At 43.1% G+C, this 22763-nt stretch overlaps 1 protein-coding gene across 3 annotated transcripts in view; it reads left to right on the forward strand.

Moving 5' to 3' along the window:
- The window catches only part of LOC140409077 (probable E3 ubiquitin-protein ligase HERC1), a 701933-nt gene that overhangs the window by 31236 nt on the left and 647934 nt on the right, over positions 1–22763 (forward strand). For all 3 annotated transcript variants that reach the window (XM_072497165.1, XM_072497164.1, XM_072497166.1), the window contains exons 2-3: positions 19761–20702; positions 22637–22732. In XM_072497165.1, the coding sequence (XP_072353266.1) occupies positions 19776–20702; positions 22637–22732 (1023 nt within the window). In that variant the 5' untranslated portion in view covers positions 19761–19775. The remainder of the gene's footprint in view (positions 1–19760; positions 20703–22636; positions 22733–22763) is intronic.

A 22763-nucleotide genomic window follows, 5' to 3' on the forward strand; every position in this document is an offset into this window, starting at 1 on the left:
GTTAAGCATTGTTGCTTCACAGCGCCAGGGTCCCAGGATCGATTCCCGCCTTGGGTCACTGTCTATGCGGAGTCTGCATGTTCTCCCTGTGTCTGCGTCGGTTTCCTTTGGGTGCTCTGGTTTCCTCCCACAAGTCCCGAAAGCCGTGCTTGTTTGGTTAATTGGACATTTTGAATTCTCCCTCTGTGTACCCGAACAGGTGCCGGAATGTGGCGACTAGGGGCTTTTCACAGTAACTTTATTGCAGTATTAATGTAAGCCTATTTGTGGCAATAAAGATTATTACCATTGAGTAAAGAATTTATATTGAGTGTTCTGTATTGGTAACCTGGATGAAACATTGATGAAATTTTAGATGCCAGCAAACAAACACTGTTACCAAGACTGGTGAAAAAAAAATCATTGTAAAAGCGACTTGAAGACGCCACTCGCATTGGTTCCATCTTGCAAGGCAGGTGATGCATAATTTAAGCTGATGATGGTATTCAAGTGCAAAATTGTCCCCAGAGAGAAATTGAAGTTGTCCATGTTCACACGAAAATCCGGGTGGATGAAGTTGAATGCAAGAAATGGATCAAAGAAGTGTGGAATTTGAGACCAGGAGGACAACGCAAGGAAATATGTTTATTCATCTGGGACCTGTTCAAATCCCACCTTGTTGATGATATAGTCCGTGATTATGAGATCAACCTACCGAGTGTTGTTCAGCCCTTGAATGTATGTATAAGTACATCTGTCAAGCACAGTAACCAAAAGATATGGAACGATTGAATATTGGAAGTCAAAGAAACACATCCACTAAGTATGCGAGTACCCTCACTAGCAACACTGTGTCAAAGGACAGTTGACTCACGGAAATGAACTTCCCAATATTGTCAAAAAAATAAACGGAACTACCAAATGCTCTCATCAATACAAGCTATTTGGGCAAATTATTTATTGATTCAGATAGTGATCAGAGTGACTCCGAAGGGTTTCATTGTGGAGTTAATTTGCTATGTTATTTATATTAAGCTGGATGAAATGCATGTAGTTTGTAATGTTATAAAATAAATAAATGATAGAGAATTAATAAAACGTCTTTAGTGTTCATGTTTTTTTACTTAATTCCGTAGATCGTCTTTTTTGGGCCCAAATCAAGCATGCACGTCAATTCCTCATAAATGTCTTCTGACTAAAAGTTGACCCCATGACTTTTGGCTTAAAAATATTGGTCTCAAACATGCTACGTTTACACTAGTGTATATGGTAGGTACAAGATTAAATGTGAGAGATTTAAGACTGAGCAGAAGAGCATTTTTTAATACCGGTTTATGAGGCTGTAGACTGTTCTACTGGATTTAATAATTAAACGAGAAATTATGCTGACTTTTAAGAATAGGTTAAATGGATAATGGCAGAAAGGAGGAATAAAATTAGCAAGGCAGAAATATGTGATTAGGACTTGATAATTTAAAAATAAGTGTCAACTTAGATTGGTTGTCAAACATCCTGTTTCTATGGACAGCTGCTGCTGTCTCAGCCAATCTGGTACCATATACCATAAAGTCAAAGCTCTGTTGGTTATATGACTTTATGTTGTAATAGTTGGCTATTTTTATGGCTGTAAATCAATCAGTTACAACAGCTGATATCAAATGATTTTCATCTGTTTGTACCTTAAACTGTAGTGAGACACTGATGAGATGGATTATGTGGTGTTTAAATATTTCTGGCTGCTGAATGGTACAACATTTGCTGCAGTGAGCAATGATCTTAGCTGTTCTTTTGGGAAGATGCCAAGTTATGGCCATGGGAAATTTAATGGTTGGATGACGACTGCTCAACAATCCGTTTCAGAATGATATAGCAACAATCCGAACAAGCCAATGATTATCTTGAATGTAAAATAATACTGTGTGGCAATGACCACCAATATATATGGGATCATTTTTTCTCCGCAAATAAGCTACTGAATAATTTTGATAACCAGAACAAAGACATTTTAATGTACTGGTAAATGAGGTTAAGTGCTTGAGAATAAATGCAAAATGTTGCAAGAGCAAGAACAGATAATTTGACCCAATAAGGCTCCTTCTCTACAAAAATCCATCCTATTATATCTTAAACCCATTTATAATTCAAACAACTTCCTGGTAAATTATCCTGTAAATTTATTTCACCTTGAGTGAGAAACATCTGATTTTCCTTATTACTCACAACGTAACTAACTTCATTTTTTTGGGGGTAAACCATTTTGTTTTAGATTGGTTTAATTAATTCTCTTCATGACTCTGAAAGTTACATTTGACTGCCTAGTCATGTCGTTTACAGTTAGAATAACATTGTTTTTCCTGTAGAATTGTGACATTTAGTCCGCATTGCCTCTTATCCATTTTGCCAAAATTAATCACCTCTCACTTCTTTGTATTAATTTCCATCCCGCACTTGTCTGCCCACTTTGCTGGTCAATCTATGTCCTGTTGTAGTTGTTTGGTATAATTCTCCCCGAGGTTTGGCAATTTTAAAAACTACTGTACTTGTATTCAATATTCAAGTCATTTATATATTTCAGAAAAAGCAGTGGTCCTAGCACTGACCCTTGGGGAACACCACCATCTACCATCTTCCAGTCTGAAAAACAACCTTGAACATGACTTGTCTTTTTACATCCTGAAGTCAATTTTTAATCCAAGTTTACACTAATCCTTTTAGTTCATGAACTTCAATTTTCCGAACCAGCCTTTTATGTGGTACTTTGTCAAATACTTTCCTAACATTCATATAGACAACATCCACCACATTCCCTTCATCAACCTTCTCCATTACTTCATCAAGAAATACAATTAGATTAGTCAAGCCTTTTACAAATCCCTGCTGGCTATCTTTAATAAATCAATAAATCTGCAAGTGCCTGCTGATTGGTTTTGCTTTTATTATTACTAAAAACGTACTCACCACTAATGTTGAACTGACTGGCCTCTTATTACTCGGAATGCCCTTATACCCTGATAGATCTGTACTTTGGTTAATATATCTTGTATGTCGCCGCATTATATATCACTCGACAGAACTTAAAACTGAGCTTCATGCCTGAAGTAAATTGTAGCTTTATTCAGTCAGTTTTCTAATGTCTCTTGATCAGGTCAGTTTGCTTGCAAATAGAGTTTTAAAAAGTTCGTTTTGTCCAAGCAAATACAGATGTTCGCGTTAAATTCAATACAATGTACAGTTCTTGATGATTTCTTCAAATTAAAATACACAATACAGAGAAGTTGAAAATAGACAAAATGGTGGCTTTCAGAGCAAAGTGCAGGAAATAGTTAAAGAAATGAAGTAAGATGATTCCAGAATAAATTGTTCAATACGGCACCTATTTTTAAGGTAATTGCTATCGTTAATGTTCTGTCCCCTTTCTGTCTATGATTGGATCATAATAATTATAGTTCAATTTCATTCGATAGGAATGGCTGTCCATCAAACTTTGGTATGGTGTGACTGTGATATTCCGTTCCCACCAAACTTTATCAGTTCTCATGAACACTGAGCTAGGAACGCTGCCCAGATTTACATACCAACGAATGTGTCTGTCTGGAGTTTTAATCTGATCATTCTCATGCTGTTCTGCAGTTTTCACTGTTTGTCTGTTTGAACTGTGTGACCTTAATGAACCATTTTCATTCTAAACCACTTTAAGAAACCATTTTTATTCTGAACCATTCCTTTCTTTTAAACTTATTATATATTAAAAGCTAGATTTCTATCATACCCTTAATAAATCTGCAAGTGCCTGCTGATTTTTTTTGCTTTTATTATTACTAAAAACTTACTCACCACTAATGTTGAACTGACTGGCCTCTTATTACTAGGAATGCCCAGAAACCCTTTCTTGAATAGGGTGTTAAGTTTACAATATTCTCTGCAACCTCCCCTGTATCTAGGGAAAATTGGAAAACTGGCATATGCTTATACTATCCACCCCACCATCCCCCACACAGCCCTTAGAAGCTCGGGAGGCAAGTTCTAAACATAGATAGCTGCTCCAGTACCTGCCTATCAGTTTTCACCATGTCCGTCAGATCACCATCTCTGCTTTGACTGGTGTTTTGTCAGCATCCACTTCCTTGGTAAACGTCAATAGACACCAAAGTACTCATTAGGCATTCTAGCCTTGCCGTACACCTCTAAGCATACATCTTCCTCTTTGTTCCTAATAGGCCCTACCCCATTATGAAGGGTTTTGATATAGTATATGTCGAGAAGCTGTTTCCATTTTTGAGAGTTCAGAAATGTAAGTTAGTCACTCATAAATGCAATAAGGAATTCAGGAGGAACGTCTTTACCAAGAGAGTGGTTAAAATGTGTAAGTTGCTACCACAAGGAGTAAAAACTAAAAATGCTGGGACAACGCAGCAGGTCTGGCAGCATCTTTTAATGCTTCATGTCTAATATGAATCTGCATCAGAACCCAAGGAGTAGCTGAGATTAATAATACCGATGCTTCTAAAGGGAAGCTAGATAACTGCATGAGGAAGAAAACAGTATAAAGATACACCCGAGAGGGTTCGATGAAGTAGAATGGGAGGAGGCGCAAAGGATACTTTAGGCAAGAGTGATCATAACATGCTGGGTTATCACATTCAGATTGCGAGTGAAAAATTTGGGTCTGAAACTAGTGCCTTGAACTTAAATAAAGACCATTACAAGCGTATGAAGACCGAATTAGCTAAAGTGGAATGGGAAGATAGATTAAGAGGTAAGATGGAAGAGAAGCAGTTTAAGGAGATATTGTATAACTCTCAAAAAAAAATACAACCTCAACCTCTCTTTACAACAATCTGAGGTCCCTATCTGCTTCAAGAAGATGACCATCATCCCTGTACCAAAAAAAATCAAGCAGCGTGCCTTAATGACTATCGTCCAGTGGCTCTGACATCCATCATCATGAAGTGCTTCTAAACGTTAGTCATGGCACAAATCAACTCCAGCCTCCCGGATTGCCTTGATCCACTACAGTTCGCCTACCGCTGCAACAGGTCCACAGCAGATGCCGTCTCCATGGCCCTGCACTCTACCCTGGAACACCTAGATAACAAAGACACCCAAGCCAGACTCCTATTTATCGACTACAGGTCAGCTTTCAACACCATCGTTCCTACGAAACACATCTCCAAACTCCATAGCCTTGGCCTCGGCTCCTCCCTCTGTGACTAGATCCTGAACTTTCTAATCCACAGGCCACAATCAGTAAAGATAGGCAACAACACCTCCTCCACGATCATCCTCAACACCAGTGCCCCACAAGGCTGTGTCCTCAGCCCCCTACTATACTCCTTGTACACCTATGACTGTGTAGCTAAATTCCCCTCCAACTCGATTTTCAAATTTGCCGATGACACCACCGTAGTGGGTCGGATTTCAAACAATGACAAGACAGAGTACAGGAATGAGATAGAGAATCTGGTGAACTGGTGCAACGACAATAATCTCTCCCTCAATGCTCACAAAACGAAGGAGATTGTCATCGACTTCAGGAAGCGTAGTGGAGAACATGCCTGTGTCCACATCAATGGGAACAAAGTAGAAAGGGTCGAGAGCTTCAGTTTTTAGGTGTACAGATCACCAACAGCCTGTCCTGATCCGATCCCCCCCCCCCCCCCCCCAATGGCGACATTATAGTTAAGAAAGCCCACCAACGACTCAACTTTCTCAAAAGACTACGGAAATTTGGCATGTCAGCTACGACCCTCACCAACTTCTATAGATGCACCATAGAAAAGCATTTGTTCTGGTTGTATCACAGCTTAGTATGGAGCCTGCTCTGCCCAAGACTGCAGGAAACTACAAAAGGTCGTGAATGTAGCCCAGTCCATCACGCAAACCAGCCTCCCATCCATTGACTCTATCTATAATTCCCGCTGCCTCAGAAAGGCAGCCAGCATAATTAAGGACCCCACGCACCCGGACATACTCTCTTCCACCTTCTTCCGTCAGGAAAACCTAAGTTTGAGGTCACGTACCAACCGACTCAAGAACAGCTTCTTCCCTACTGCCATCAGACTTTTGAATGGACCTACCTCGTATTAAGTTGATCTTTTCTCTACACCTTGCTATAACTGTAACATTATATTCTGCAGTCTCTCCTTCCTTCCCTATGTATGGTATGCATTGTTTGTACAGCATGCAAGAAACAATACTTTTCACTGTATACTAATACATGTGACAATAATAAATCAAATCAAAACATTCCATTGAGAAATAAATTCTCTTGAGGAGGATGCATCATCTGTGCCTAACTGAGGAAATTAAGGGTGGTTTCAAATTATAAGAAGAGATACAAAGAACTGTGGCAGGCCAGAGATTAAGACATTTTCGTAACCAGCTATAGATGGAAAAATAATGATTAAAGACTGAGAAACTGGGGCATGAGAGAAAATCATATAATAAAAGTTTCTCAAGTATATACAAAGGAAGAGTAGCAACAGTGAGCATTGGTCCCTTAGATGGTGAGACTGAAGACTTAATAATGGGGAAACTCACTGACTCCCACAGTTATCTGGACTACAGCTCTTCACACCCTACACCCTGTAAGGACTCCATTCCTTTCTCTTCATTCCTTCACCTCCGTTGCATTTGTTCCGATGATGCCACTTTCCAAAATGGTGCTTCGGAAATGTGTTCCTTCTTCCTCAATCATGATTTACCACCTCCAGTTGTTGATAGGGCCCTCAACAGTGTGCAGTCCATCTCCCGTGCCACTACCCTCGCCCTCTCACTTCCCTCCCAGAATAAGTATAGAGTTCCCCTCATTCTCACATTTCACCTCAAAAGCCTCCGTATGCAAAGCATAATCTTCCGCTATTTTAGTCAATTCCAGCGTGATGCCACCACCAAACACACCTTCCCTTCACTCCCCCTGTCAACATTCTGCAGAGACTGTTCCCTCTGCGATAATCTAGTCCACTCCTCCACCATATCCAACACCTCTCCCATCACCCACGGCACCTTCCCATGCAATCGCAGAAGGTGTAACACCTGCCCCTTTACCTCTTCCATGCTTAACATCCCAGGCCCAAAACATTCCAGGTTAAGCTGCGTTTCACTTGCACCTCTTTCAATTTGGTCCATTGCTTTCACTGTTTCCAATGCGGTCACCTCTATTTCGGAGAGACCAAACGCAGACTGGGTGATCGCTTTGCTGTGCACCTTCGATCCGTGTGCATTCAGGACCCTGACCTTCCCGTTGCTTGCCATTTTCACACAAGACCCTAATCCCATGCCCACATGTCTGTCCTTGGCCTGCTGCAACGTTCCAGTGAAGCTCAACGCAAACTGGAGGAACCACATCTCTTCCGGTTAGGTACCCTACGGCCTTCCGGTCTCAACATCGAATTCAACAACTTCAGATGATTAGCTCTACCCCACCTCGATCCCTTTGTTTTCATCCCATTTCATTTTAACTGTCTTTTACCATTTCTTTCTTTTTTGTCTTTCTTTATATATATATATATCCCGCCTCATCTTATCTCCCCTTTGCTTTCCTTTTCTCCCCTTTGCTTCCCCCTTCCCCTCCCCACATCTGCATCTGTCACAGTTTACCCTTAAATGTTAGTTTCTCTGCTGTTTGACCTTTCACACCTTTTGTTCTCTGGGGACTGCCAATAACACTCTTTTCCCTTAGTTTCTGTGGTCTGTTTCTTGGTTTCTGTGGTTATGACTCATCTTTCATTTTCTCACGCACCAAATAGTGGTGGTAGTGTGGGGCATGGTATTAATCAGGTGATTAGAGAAACATGTAGCGTGGGTAATACAGTATCATGTATGACTTCAATCTCCATAGAGACTGCGTAAACCTAATCAGCAGTAATGCTGTGGTGGCCGAGTGCCTGGAGTATGTTGGGGATGGTTTTCCAGAGCAGTATGTTGAACTGACTAGAGACTGGCTTTTTTAGATCTAGTATTTTGTAACAAAAATGGCGAATTGAAATTGTTGTAAAAGAACCTTTATGGATCATTGACCATCATGTGAAAGAATTTCAAGGAAGTACAATCTGCCAGGGTGTTTAAATTTGAAAAAGGGAATTATGAAGGCATCAAGGGCAAATTGGCTGAAGTGGATTGAGAAAATACATTAAAAGGTATAATGGTATGTAGGCAATGGATAGTCTTTAAAGAATTGTTTTTTGTATGTATTTATTTCAAACTTATTCAAACGGTTACAAAACATAAACTGTCTGGGGAACATACCCCCCAACACATGGTTATAAAGTTTGTACAAAGTTTTTCCCCATTTTCATCCCCCCGCCCCTGTGATGAACAAATCGTCAAACATGGCCAAGAACATCCCCCACCTTGCCACAAAACCCGAACCCCTCAATTCGTATTTAATCTTTTCCAGATGGGAAAGTTGTACAAGTCTCTCAGCCTAACCGCCACTCCCGGTGGCGTTGTCGGCCGCCATTCCAGTAAGATCCTTGGCCAGGCAACCAGAGAGGCGAAGGCCATGACATCGGTCCCCCCCATCAGCTCCGGCATGTCCGATATCCCGAATATTGCCAGCAAAGGGTCCGACCGAATCTCCTCCCCCCACGATCCTTGTTAGTGCCGCAAACACTCACACCCAGTATCTCTCTAGCTTCTCGCAGCCCCAGAACATGTGTGCTGGTCCCCGTCCACACTTCACACACTTGTCTGCCACTCCATGAAGAACCCACCTATTCTTGCCTGAGTCATACGCACCCTAGGTATCACCTTGAATTGTATCAGGCTCATCCTCGTGCACGAGGAAGTCTCGCTTACCCTACATAGTGCCCCACTCCCCAATTTATCTCTCCTCCCACTTAACATAGAACAGTACAGCACAGAACAGGCCCTTCGGCTCTCGATGTTGTGCCGAGCATTGTCCGAAACCAAGATCAAGCTATACCACTCCCTGTCATTCTGGTGTGCTCCATGTGCCTATCCAATAACTGCTTGAAAGTTCCTAAAGTGTCCGACTCCACTATCACAGCAGGCAGTCCATTCCACACCCTAACCACTCTCTCAGTAAAGAACCTACCTCGGACATCCCTCCTATATCTCCCACCCTGATTCTTATAGGTATGCCCCCTTGTAACAGCTACATCCACCCAAGGAAATAGTCTCTGAACGTCCACTCTATCTATCCCCCTCATTATCTTATAAACCTCTATTAAGTCGCCTCTCATCCTCCTCCGGTCCAAAGAGAAAAGCCCTAGCTCCCTCAACCTTTCCTCATAAGACCTATCCTGCAAACCAGGCAGCATCCTGGTAAATCTCCTTTGCACCCTTTCCAATGCTTCCACATCCTTCCTATAATGAGGTGACCAGAACTGCACACACTGCTCCAAATGTGGTCTCACCAGGGTGATGTATAGTTGCAGCATAACCCCGCGGCTCTTAAACTCAAGCCCCCTGTTAATAAGCGCTAACACACTATAAGCCTTCTTCACGACTCTATCCACTTGAGTGGCAACCTTCAGAGTTCTGTGGACATGAACCCCAAGATCTCTCTATTCCTCCACATTCCTCAGGACCCTGCCGTTGACCCTGTAATTCGCATTCAAATTTTTTCTACCCAAATGAATCCCCTCGCACTTATCAGGGTTAATCTCCGTCTGCCATTTTTCGGCCCAGCTCTGCATCCTGTCAATGTCTCTTTGCAGCCTACAACAGCCCTCCACCTCATCCAATCTTTGTGTCATCAGCAAATTTGCTGACCCACCCTTCAGCCCCCTCCTCCAAGTCATTGATAAAAATCACAAATAGCAGAGGACCCAGCACTGATCCCTGTGATACACCGCTGGTAACTGGTCTCCAGTCGGAAAATTTTCCATCCACCACCACCCTCTGTCTTCTATGTGATAGCCAGTTACTTATCCAATTGGCCAAATTTCCCTCTATCCCACACCTCCTTACTTTCTTCATGAGCCGACCATGGGGAACCTTATCAAACGCCTTACTAAAATCCATGTATACGACATCAACTGCTCTACCTTCATCTACACACTTAGTTACCTCCTCAAAGAATTCAATCAAATTTGTGAGGCAAGACCTACCCTTCATGAATCCGTGTTGACTATCACGGTTTAAGCTGCATCTTTCCAAATGGTCATAAATCCTATCCTTCAGGACCTTTTCCATTATCTTCCCGACCACCGAAGTAAGACTAACTGGCCTATAATTACCAGGGTCATTCCTATTCCCTTTCTTGAACAGAGGAACAACATTCGCCACTCTCCAGTCCTCTGGCACTATCCCAGTGGACAGCGAGGACCCAAAGATCAAAGCCAAAGGCTCTGCAATCTCATCCCTTGCCTCCCAAAGAATCCTTGGGTATATCCCATCTGGCCCAGGGGACTTGTCGACCCTCAGGTTTTTCAAAATTGCTAATACATCCTTCCTCAGAACATCTACTTCCTCCAGCCTACCCGCCTGAATCACACACTCATCCTCAAAAACATGGCCCCTCCTTTGTGAACACTGCTGAAAAGTATTCATTCAATGCCTCTCCTATTTCTTCTGGCTCCATGCACAAGTTCCCACTACTGTCCTTCACCAGCCCTACCCTCACCCTGGTCATTCTTTCATTTCTCACATAAGAGTAAAAAGCCTTGGGGTTTTCCTTGATCCGACCCGCCAAGGACTTCTCATGCCCCCTCCTAGCTCTCCTAAGTCCTTTTTTCAGCTCATTCCTTGCTACCTTGTAAACCTCAAGCGAACCTACTGAACCTTGTTTTCTCATCCTTACATACTCTTCCTTTTTCCTCTTGACAAGACATTCAACCTCTTTTGTGAACCATGGTTCCCTCACTTGGCTATTTCCTCCCTGCCTGCCAGGGACATGCCTATCAAGGACACGCAGTATTTGTTCCTTGACCAAGCTCCACTTTTCATTTGTACCTTTCCCTGACAGTTTCTGTTCCCATCTTATGCTCCCTAATACTTGCCTAATCGCATCATAATTACCCCTCCCCCAATTATCAACCTTGCCCTGCCGTATGGCCCTGTCCCTCTCCATTGCAATAGTGAAAGACACCGAATTGTGGTCACTATCTCCAAAGTGCTCTCCCACAAATAAATCTAACACTTGGCCCAGTTCATTACCCAGTACCAAATCCAGTGTGGCCCCCCCTCTTGTCGGCCTATTCACATATTGTGTCAGGAAACCCTCTTACACACACTATACAAAAACTGCCCCATCCAAACTGTTCGACCTATAGAGGTTCCAATCAATATTTGGAAAGTTAAAGTCACCCATGCCAACTACCCTGAGACCTCCACACCTATCCATAATCTGTTTTGCAATTTCTTCCTCCACATCTCTATTACTATTTGGGGGCCTATAGAAAACTCCTAATCATGTGACCGCTCCTTTCCTATTTCTAACTTCGGCCCATATTACCTCAGTAGGCAGATCCCCTTCAAACTGCCTTTCTGCAGCCGTTAAACTATCCTTGATTAACAATGCGGCAACTCCACCTCTTTTACCACCTTCCCTACTCTTACTGAAACATCTATACCCCGGATCTTCCAACAACTATTCCTGTCCCTGTTCTAACCGTGTCTCCATAATGGCCACAACATCGTAGTCCCAAGTACCAATCCACGCTCCAAGTTCACCGACCTTATTCCGGATGCTCCTTGCATTAAAGTAGACACAATTCAACCCACCTTTCTGTCTGCCGGTACACTCCTGCGACCTTGATATCCTCATCAGTACCTCACTACTCTCGACACTGGCTTCTGGACTACAGCTCGTTTTCCCAGCCCCCTGACAAATTAGTTTAAACCCCCCCGAAGAGCCGTAGCAAATTTCCCTCCCAGGATATTGGTGTCCCTCTGGTTCAGGTGCAAACCGTCCTGTTTGTACAGGTCCCACCTTCCCCAGAGTGTGCTCCAATTATCCACGTACCTGAAACCCTCCCTCCTACACCATCCCTGCAGCCACGTGTTTATCTGCACTCTCTCCCTGTTCCTCACCTCACTAGCACGTGGCACCGGCAACAAACCAGAGATGACAACATGGTTTGTCCTGGCTATCAGCTTCCATCCTCGCTCCCTAAATTCCTGTTTTAAATCCCCGTCCCTTCTCTTACCTATGTCGTTGGTACCGATGTGTACCACGACTTGTGACTGCTCCCCCTCCCCTTTAAGGATTCTGAAAACACTGTCCGAGACGTCACGGACCCTGGCACCCGGGAGGCAACATACCATCCGTGAGTCTCTTTCGTTGCCACAGAACCATCTATCTGTCCCTCTAACTATCGAGTCCCCAATAACTATTGCTCTCCTGCTCTCCCTCCTTCTCTTCTGAGCCACAGGGACGGACTCAGTGCTGGAGATCCGTTCACCGTGGCTAACCCCTGGTAGGTCGTTCCCCTCAACAGCATCCAAAACAATATACTTGTTACTGAGGGGAACGACCCCAGACGATCCCTGCATGACTGCTTCCTCCCAGCCCCTCTCACCGTCACCCAGCTATCTTGATTCTTTGGAGTAACTACATCCCTGAAGCTACTATCTATGACCACATCTGCCTCCCGAATGATCCGAAGTTCATCCAGCTCCAGCTCCAGTTCCCTAATGCGGTTTCTGAGGAGCTAGAGATAGGTGCACTTCCCACAGGTGAAATCAGCAGGGACACTGACGGCGTCCCTCACCTCAAACATTCTGCAGGAGGAACATTGCACTGCCTTCCCTGCCATCCCCTCTAGATAAAAAAAAAAAAAGAGCTTACCTGTTATTCACTCTACCCCTTAGGTTAAAGGTTGTGGAAGGGTGGGGGGCCCAACTTAAATACAGGTAAAAATAAAACACTTAACCAGCAACCACTGCGCCCCACACGAGAACAGCTATCAGCTGTTATGGGCCTGCACAAACAATTTAAATCTTTACTGCTTACCCAGCAGTCACTCTGTCCTCACTCCGACCGGAATCAGCTGGAAACTTCCAACAGTAATTTAAAAAAAAACTTCTCCTTAATCTTTATCACCTGCTCGGCTCCCTGCTCTCCCAGCCATGCATACATGTCTCCGATCCTGCCTTCCCATACCACGTCCGGAAGCAGCAGTCGCTGTAGCAGGGCATACTCCGGCACCTTGAAGAACCCTTTCCAAACCTTCCGCGCGAAGTCCCTTACCTGCAAGTATCTAAACTCCCTCCCTCGTGGGACCTGTACCCTCGCTTTCAGTTCCTCTATACTGGCAAACCTCTCTTCCAGGTACAGATTCCTCATCTGAACCAGCCCCACTTCTCTCCACTTTCCATACATACCATCTGTCCACCCCCCAGTTCAAATCCGTGGTTCTCGCACAGCGGCGTTCACACAGACATCCACTCTATCCTAAAATGCCTCCTCAACTGGTTGCAGACCGTCACTATGTATTGCACCACTGAGCTCTTTGTGTATTTCCTTGGTGCCAGTGGCAACGCCACTGTCGCCATAGCCTGCATGCTGGACCCCCTACAAGATTCTTCCTCCATCCTAACCCATTCTGCCCCCTCTCCTTCCCACCACAGCCTCACCTTCTCCATGTTCGCCACCCAATAATAATGCAGCAGGTTTGGCAATGCCAACCCCCGCCTTCTGTCTCTGCCTCTGTAACAGGGTCCTCTTTCCGTACTGGCCTCCCCGAACAGGCGTCGGAATGTGGCGACTAGGGGCTTTTCACTAACTTCACTGAAGCCAACTTGTGACAATAAGCTATTATTATTATTATCTTTACCCTTGGTACCTTCCCTGCCCACACAATCTCTGAGATAATTGTATCCAGCTTCTGGAAAAAGATCGTTGCTACAAAAATGTTAAGCGTCTGGAATATGAATATAAACCTTGGCAGGACATTTACCTTCACCACTTAGACCTCCCTGCCAGAGTCAGATCCTACCTGACCTCCTCCACCAGCTTTGTTAAATTCCATTTACGCAGCGTCGCCCACTCTCGTGACCTGAATCCCCACATTTTGAATCAGTCTCTGGCTACTTTAAATGGTAACTCCCCTAGGTTGGCTCTCCAACCCAACTCGTTCACTGGGCACACTACTTTTCCCTACGTTCATCTTGTATCCTGAGAATGCTTCCTTAATAGGCCTATAATCCTCTCCATGCTCTCCAGTGGGTCTGACACATACAGTAACAGGTCGTCCGCATATAGCAACACCCAATGCTCCCTACTCCCACTCGTACTGCCTTGCAACTCTGTCGGCCCACTAAGCCAGAGGCTCTATAGCTAGTGTGAACATCAGTGGCCACAGCAGGCACCGCTGCCTTGTTCCCCTGAGTAACCCAAAATTTTGTGAGACCTTATCGTTGGTCCGTATGCTCGCCATCGGTGCAACCTCTAACAGGCGCACCCATGCCACGAACATGGTTGCACAGTGGTTAGCACTGTTGCTTCACAGCGCCACGGTTCATGGTTTGATTCCCGGCTTGGGTCACTGTCTGTGCGGAGCCTGCACATTCTCCCCGTGTCTGCGTGGGTTTCCTTTGGGTGCTCCGGTTTCCTCGCACAAGTCCTGAAAGACGTGCTTGTTAGGTGAATTGGACATTATGAATTCTCCCTCTGTGTATCCGAATAGCCGCTGGAGCGTGGCGACTAGGGGATTTTCACATTAACTTCATTGCAGTGTTAATATAAGCCTACTTGTGACACTAGTAAAGGTTATTATTATGGATCGCCTCCAGCAACCCTGTCATAAACCCTACATCGTCCCAATTTGGTGCATATACATTCACCAACCCCACCGGCGTCACCTCCAATACCCCGCTCACCATCACATATCTCCCTCACTTCACACTCACAAACCCAATCTCCTTGATCATCAAGATGGAAACCCTGCGGCTTTGAGTCAAACCCGCGTGAAAAATATGACCCACCCATCCTTTTCTGAACCTAACCTGGTCCTTCAAGTGGAGTTGCATCTCCTGGAGAAAGACCACCTCCACCTTTTAAACTTCTGAGGTGCGCAAAAACTCGAGATCTTTTCACCGATCCAATTGAGTTCTCGCACGTTCCATGTTATAAGCCTTATTGGGGGCTTACGCCTCCATTACTGTCTACTGTCCGTCACCCTCCCCTTTTAGCTCTGCCCGTTCTAGTTTCACCCTGTACTGTGCTCATCCAAGATGGCTTCCCTCGAACCTCCTCCTCCCCCACCCAAACAAAGACACGTCTCGGATCACTGGTTGCCTCCGCCAAAAACAAATAAAATAGAAACAACACTGTCACAGGCAGCAGGAGGGGTGGACAGCTGTCCTTTTACATACATCTTTCCAATAGCTGCTGCGCCACAGGTCTCTTCCAACTCCTTGGCTTGGCCTTTCCCTTTGGATTGGATTGGATTTGTTTATTGTCATGTGTACCGAGGTACAGTGAAAAGTATTTTTCTGTGAGCAGCTCAACAGATCATTAAGTACATGGGAAGAAAAGGGAATAAAAGAAAATACATAATAGGGCAACACAAGGTATACAATGTAACTACATAAGCACTGGCATCGGATGAAGCATACAGGGTGTAGTGTTATTGAGGTAAGTCCATAAGAGGGTCATTTAGGAGTCTGGTAACAGCGGGGAAGAAGCTGTTTTTGAGTCTGTTTGTGCGTGTTCTCAGACTTCTGTATCCCCTGCCCGATGGAAGAAGTTGGAAGAGTGAATAAGCCAGGTGGGAGGGGTCTTTGATTATTCTGCCCGCTTTCCCCAGGCAGCGGGAGGTGTAGATGGAGTCAATGGATGGGAGGCAGGTTTGTGTGATGGACTGGGCAGTGTTCATGACTCGCTGAAGTTTCTTGCGGTCCTGGGCCAAGCAGTTGCCATACCAGGCTGTGATGCAGCTAGATAGGATGCTTTCTGTGGTGCATCTGTAAAAGTTGGTAAGGGTTAACGTGGACATGCCAAATTTCCTTCGCTTCCTGAGGAAGTATAGGCATTGTTGTGCTTTCTTGGTAGTAGGGTCGACGTGGGTGGACCAGGACAGATTTTTGGAGATGTGCACCACTAGGAATTTAAAACTGCTAACCATCTCCACCTCGGCCCCGTTGATGCTGACAGGGGTGTGTACAGTACTTTGCTTCCTGAAGTCAATGACCAGCTCTTTAGTTTTGCTGGCATTGAGGGAGAAATTGTTGTCACTGCACCACTCCACTAGGTTCTCAATCTCCCTCCTGCATTCTGACTCATCGTTATTCGAGATCCGGCCCACTATGGTCGTATCGTCAGCAAACCTGATCCTTCTGCCTGCTTTGTTAACCAGCAGACATGCCACACCTGGGAGGGGAGGGGAGGGGTGGGGGGGACTTCTCCAACCGTCAGCTACACTTCACCGTTGAAGTTACTCCTGTTTTCAGGTACAAAGAGCTCTTTACTGTGCCTTTATGCAGGAGCTGTCCTGTGTGCGACGACTTATACCATAGTCGCCATCGGAAGTCGTCTTTAAATAATTGTTAACTCGTTTACACTCCTTCAAGGCACAAAAACCCAAAAAGAAAGTCATCCAATTACAGACAGAAGTAACAGAATTTATAATGGGGAATAGGAAATGGCAGAGAAGCTAAATGATTACTTTATGTCTGTCTTCACTCAGTAAGACACAATAAATCTTCCAGAATTAGAGATCTTCGGGATTGAGGATAGTGAGGAATTGAAGGAAATTAGCATTTGTAAGAAGATGAGTTGGAGAAATTAATGGGACTGAAGGTTGATAAATCACCTGGACATGATATTCTACATTCCATAGTGTTCAAAGAGGTAGCTATCGAGATAGTGGATGCATTGGTGTCCATCTTCAAAATTGTATAGATTCTTGAATGGTTCCTACAGATTGGAAGGTAGCAAATGTCACCTCACTCTTTAAGAAAGGTGGGCGGAAGAAAACAGAGAACTACAGACGTGTCAGCCTTCCATCAGCATTAAGGGAAAAGCTCTTAAGTTATTTTAAAGGATCTGATAAATGGACATTTGGATAATAATGACCTGATTGGGCATAGTCAACATGGATTTATGAATGTGCAATCATGTTTTTGAGGTTGTTTCTAACAGAATTGATAAAGGTGAGTCAGTGGACACAATATATTTGGATTTTCAGAGGGTTTTTAATAAAGCCCCCCACTGGACGTTGGTTAGCAAAATTGAAGCACAGGTAGTAAGTATACTGGTATGGATTAAGGATTGTCTGACAGGCAGAAAACAGAATAGGAATAAACGGGTCATTTGCGTGTTGGCAGGCTGTGACTAGTGAGGTAACACAAAGATCAGTACTTGGTACCCCAGCTGTTCCTAATATATATCAATGATTTGGCAGTGGGGACCAAATGTAATATTTCAAGTTTGGGGAGACACAAGTTAGGTGGGGATGTGTATTGTGAGGAAAGTGCAAAGTGGCTTCAAGTGGATTTGGACAGACTTAGTAAGTGGGCAAGAATAAGGCAGATGGAAAGTAATGTGGAAAAATATGAGGTTATCCACTTTGGTAGGACGAACAGATATGCAGCGTACTATTTAAATGGTAAGAGACTACAAAGTGTAGATGTACAAAGGGACCTGGGTGACCTTGTCAATAAGTCACTGAAGGTGAGCATGCAAGCGCAGCAAGCAATTAGGAAAGCTAATGGAATGTTAGCCTTTATCATTAGAGGATTTGAGCACAGGAATAGCAACGTCCTGCTTCAATTGTATAGAAGCTTAGTAGGACCGCACCTGTAGTACTGTGTGCAGTTTGGTCCCCTTACCTTAGGAAGGATATTATTGCCTAATAATGCAACAAAAGGTCACTCGACTTGTACCGGGACGGCAGGACTGTCCTTTGAAGAGCAATTGGGGAAACTGGGCATGTACTCTCTAGAGATTCAAAGATCGGTGATCTCATTGAAACCAAAGAGATAGACAGGGTAGATGCAAGTAAGACACTTCCCCTGGTTGGGGTGCCCAGAACCAGGGAAAACAGTTTTAACATGAGGGAGAAGTCACTTTGGACCAAGGTGAGGAGATTGTCTTTACTTGGAGGGTTGTGAATCTTTGGAATTCTCTACTTCAGAGGCCTGTGCAAGTTCAGTCACTGAGTTTGTTTAAAGCAGCGATTGACATTTCTAAACATCTATAACATAAAGGGACTTGGGGAGAAAGGCATTGAAGTGGATGATCAGTGTATCGTATGGTGGAGCAGGTTCGACAATAGGCTGAATGGCCTATTCTTGTCTTATCGGGAAAAGCAAGGGTCTTGACACTGAGTGCTGGGGATTCCACGAGAAATATTTCTCCTGCACTAAAAACATCCATTAACCACTACTCACTATTTATTGCCTGTCGCTCAGCTAATTTTGTATCCATGTTGTGACTGCTTCTTTTGAGCTATAACTTTGTTCGCAAGTTTCTTGTGTGGTACGGTATCAAATGCCTTTTGGAAGTCCATGTGCACCATATCCACAACATTGCCCCCATCAACTCTCTCTGTTACCTCTTCAAAAAATTCCAGTATGTTAATTAAACATGATTTTTCCTTAAGAAATCCATGCTGGCTTTCCTTAACATTTGCCCATGTGATTATTAATTTTATCCTGGATTATTGTTTCCCCATCAGCAAAATTAAACTGACTGTCCTGTATTTGCTTTTTTGAACAAGGGTGAAACATTTGCAAATCTCATCAGCTGGCAAGATCCCTGATTCTAAGGAAGACTGAAAAATCGTGGCCAATGCCTCTGCAATTTCCACACTCTTTCTTTAGGATCGTTTGATGCATCTTAACCGGTCTTGGTGCCTTATCACTTTTTAAGTCCCATAAGCCTATTCAATACCACCTCAATATTAATTTTAAACCTTTCTTGTATCTGAATTGCCTCCTCTTTTGTCATGGCCTGGGTATCATCCTCTTCCTTAATAAAGACAGATGCAAAGTAGTAATTTAATATCAGCTATGCCCTCTGCCTCTGCTGGTTAATCCCCTTTTTGGTCCCGAATCCGACCTATTTGTCCTTTTACCACCCTTTTACTATTTATATGTGTATAGAAAACTTTGGGATTCTCTTTTCAACTCCCTCTTTGCTTTTATTTGCTTTTTCACTTACCTCTATACTGCCAATATTCAGCCTGGTTCTCAATTGAATTTTGTATCTGACATCTATCTTAGTGCAAGGGGTATAAAAGTAAGGACGTCTTGCTACAGTTGTATAGGGCACTGGTGAGATTGCACCTGGAGTACTGTGGACAGTTCTGTTTTGTTTACTTGAGGTATGTAGTTGTATTGGAAAGTTTAGTGGAATGACTTCTGGGACAAAGGGGTTTTCTTATGAGGAAAGTTTGAACCCAAGATCATTGGAGTTTAGAATAATTAATCATATAAGTTTCTAAGGAGACTTGATGGTAGATATTGAGAGGCTTCAAAGCTGTGTTAGACAGATTTTTGATTGATAAGGCAATTGAAGGTATTGAGGCAGGCAGGAAAGTGGAAAAAACGCATTATCAGGTCAGCCATCATACTGAATGGCCAAGCAGGCTTGGTGACTAAATGGTGTACTCCTCATATTTCTTATGATCAAGGAGGCTTGGGTGGTGCATAAACACTGGTATAGATGATTTGGGCAGGATGACCTTTTTCTGCTTTGTAAATTTTAAGTAAACAAAAATGCAGTTAAATTAATTTTACTTTTTTCAGCCTTTGATTTAGCTTGCAAGGATAATTTTAAAGGGTGCCAAATCGTAGTCTACAGGCGAGTAAAATCTGGTGGTAATAATACCCAAAAGACTTATGTGTATTTTTTTTCTTTTTTCCAGATTCAACATTATAAAATGGTTACATGCCCCACAAATGTAACACTCAAATGGCTTGAACACCTGAATAGTCCCTGGGCTGTGGAAGACAGTGAATCTACAGCCACAAGGGAAGGTGCCTCTGCATTATATGAAAAACTACTCCATAACAAAGAAGTGGTCGGGATATCTCAGCAGGCCCAACATCTGATCGGTCCTCGGTTGCCAGATTTTGAACTTGAGTCTTCAGCTGTGGAAGAACGTGAGCAGTATCTCTCTGCACTACTCAACAGCCAACAGAATTTGGCCAGGACAGTTTTTGGAAATTCACCTTTTGCTGTTGCCTTACACATGCGATTATTGTCACTTCAGAGAATATTCCACGCACTCTCTAACAAATATCATGATCGGTTCAGACCGGGGCGTCAAATACAAAGGCAGAGTTCTGACAGCAGATTAGATCTGGGAGATGCACTGGCCAGGAGTACGAGAATAAAATCTGGTACTGATGTTCTAATTGAGATGGGAGTGAAGACTGGCCTAAGTCTACTCTTTGCACTAATTCAGCAAAACTGGCAACAATCAAAGTTAGATCCAAGCTTGAGCCTGTGCAATGATGTTTTGTGCACAGCCTGCACAATTATCAATTCTCTACCTCCACTTTCTCTAGCAAATGAAAATAAAATCCCGCAAGTTGGTTTGGACTGCCTCTCACAAGTAACTACATTTTTAAAGAAGATGACCATGCCTAGTTCTGGAGCTGACAATCCGGGCCGAAGGATGGCTTCAGAGCTACTATTGGGTCTTGCAGTACAGCGTGGGTCTTTGAAGTTCCTACTTGAATGGATTGAAGTAGCATTAGCTGCTTCCGCAGCTGCTGGTAATGCATCTTTTGCACCAGAAAATGAAGGAATGATTGGATACGATTGTTTTTTAAAATCATTGGAGCAACTGAAACATTCTTCAGTGAGTTTGATTTACCAGAGATGGATTTTGTTTTTCAATGGATTGCTTAACATGTGAATACTGGATATGCTATTTTATTGTCTTGATTGCAAAATTTATGAAAAGCAAATTACTGCGGATATTGGAATCTGAAACCAAAAGAGAAAATACTTTGACAAAGGATCATCTGGACTTGAAATGTTAATTCTTTTCTCTCCTTACAGATGATGGCAGACTTGCTGAGATTTTCCAGCATTTTCTCTTTTGGTTGCAAAAGTTATTGTTCTCCCACACTTAATTTGTTATGTTCCTCCCAACATTGTATCAGAAGATTATATATAAACTGTTTATATGGTGAATAGCCTTTGGAAAAACTGAAAACCAAATTAATTCAAACCAAGACCATAATATGACAGCAGTGTATTAAATTCAAATTTAATGGTACTAGCCTGGTATCAAACTCTCCCTCTCTTTATATTTACAGTCTGTTCCTATTCAACAGTTGACTTTTGTTTCAAAGAATTCCCAATAATTCAAATAAGGAATTTAAGTGGGCTATATAGAAGTTCCCCTCCCCTACACCATTCCCAATCAAATTAACAAATAATTCAAATTAAGGAACTTTCAATTCAGAGTGTAGGCTGCAGCTGATAACATGAACTTGTGTTTTCCATTTTGAAAAATAAACCAGTTAATCATTTGAATGTAACCAAATAAATATCTCAGCGCTAAATTAAAAAAAAGTAATTTGTCATATTTGAATTGTGATTTTGTAATAACACTAGACTGAATCATCAAAGCTTCTTAATGCATTATAAAGTAGATATATTGACCATATTCTAGTCAACAAGGGGAGGGAAAGATGAGGAGAGAAGCACTTTGATTCCATTTTATCATTTATTCATCGCTGCTGATATTCCTTTGTACTGTTCTTCCATCTTTCCTTTTGTGCCTCTCTTTCCCCATTGAATTTAAGTAGCTTAATAGTTTTGAAATGGAAAATGCAACTTAAAATATGTTTTTGTTTATTTAACGGGAAAACCTGATCACTCACGCAAATCTCCCTGTAATTCAAATTAATCATTTACACTAAACTTTCCTTGCTAATTCAGAAAGCGGGATTTTCCGGCTGTTCCTGCCAGCAGGATCTTCTGGTCCCGCCGACAGCGACCCCCAGCCGTGGACTCCCAGGTGCTGGATGGCATGAACAACAGGGAAGCCCGTTGACAGCTCCTGCCGGCAGCCAATGGCGGACTGGCTCTGCAATTCATGCCCGGGGGGGGGGGTGAATGGAGGGGTCTAGAAAGTCTGCACAGTGTCTTAAAGGCATTGCCTGTTTCCGTAGTCTACTTCTATGATAATGCATTTCCAAGGAAATTAGCCAAAGATAGTGGAGAACTGTGTCAAGTTCTGGTATCCATACTCGAGGATGGATGCAAAGGCATTGGAGAGAGTACAGAGAAATTTCACAAGAATTATTCCAGGGATAAGCAACTGTAGCTGTGAGGACACATTGGAGAAGTTAGGTCTGTTTGGCTAGGTGAAAAGAAGGCTGGAGGAGACTTAGTATAGATATTCAAGCTCTTGAGGGTATGGATAGGGCAAATAGCGAGAAATGGTTCCCTCTCGAGTACATCAAGAACTGAAGGAAACATATTCAAAATAATGGGCAAAAGGAGTGGAAATGACGAGGAATTTCTTTTCACCTGGTGGGTGGTTGAAGTCTGGAATGGACTTCCTGAGAGGGTGAAGATGCAGTTTAAAAAGGGAATTAGATTGCCATCTGAAAAAAGAAAATGTGCAAGGTTATGGGGATAAGGCAGGGGAAAAATGGTTAGATAGAATGACCTTTCAGAGAGCCAGTGCAGACTCATATGGCCGAATAGCCTCCTTCGGCACTAAGGATTCTGTAATTCTGTGAAAATGCTGATTATTTGATCTGTTTTAACTTTTAGAATACATATGTAGATAATCTACAGAATCAAGAGCTCAAGAAGACTCCAGATGGGCTGTGTTCTCTTACTAATGCGGCAATTTGTCTTTGTGAAGAGGTTTGCCGTTTTTATATAATTTATATTTTAT

The sequence above is a fragment of the Scyliorhinus torazame genome, chromosome 3, assembly GCF_047496885.1.
Source record: "Scyliorhinus torazame isolate Kashiwa2021f chromosome 3, sScyTor2.1, whole genome shotgun sequence".
NCBI lineage: Eukaryota > Metazoa > Chordata > Chondrichthyes > Carcharhiniformes > Scyliorhinidae > Scyliorhinus > Scyliorhinus torazame.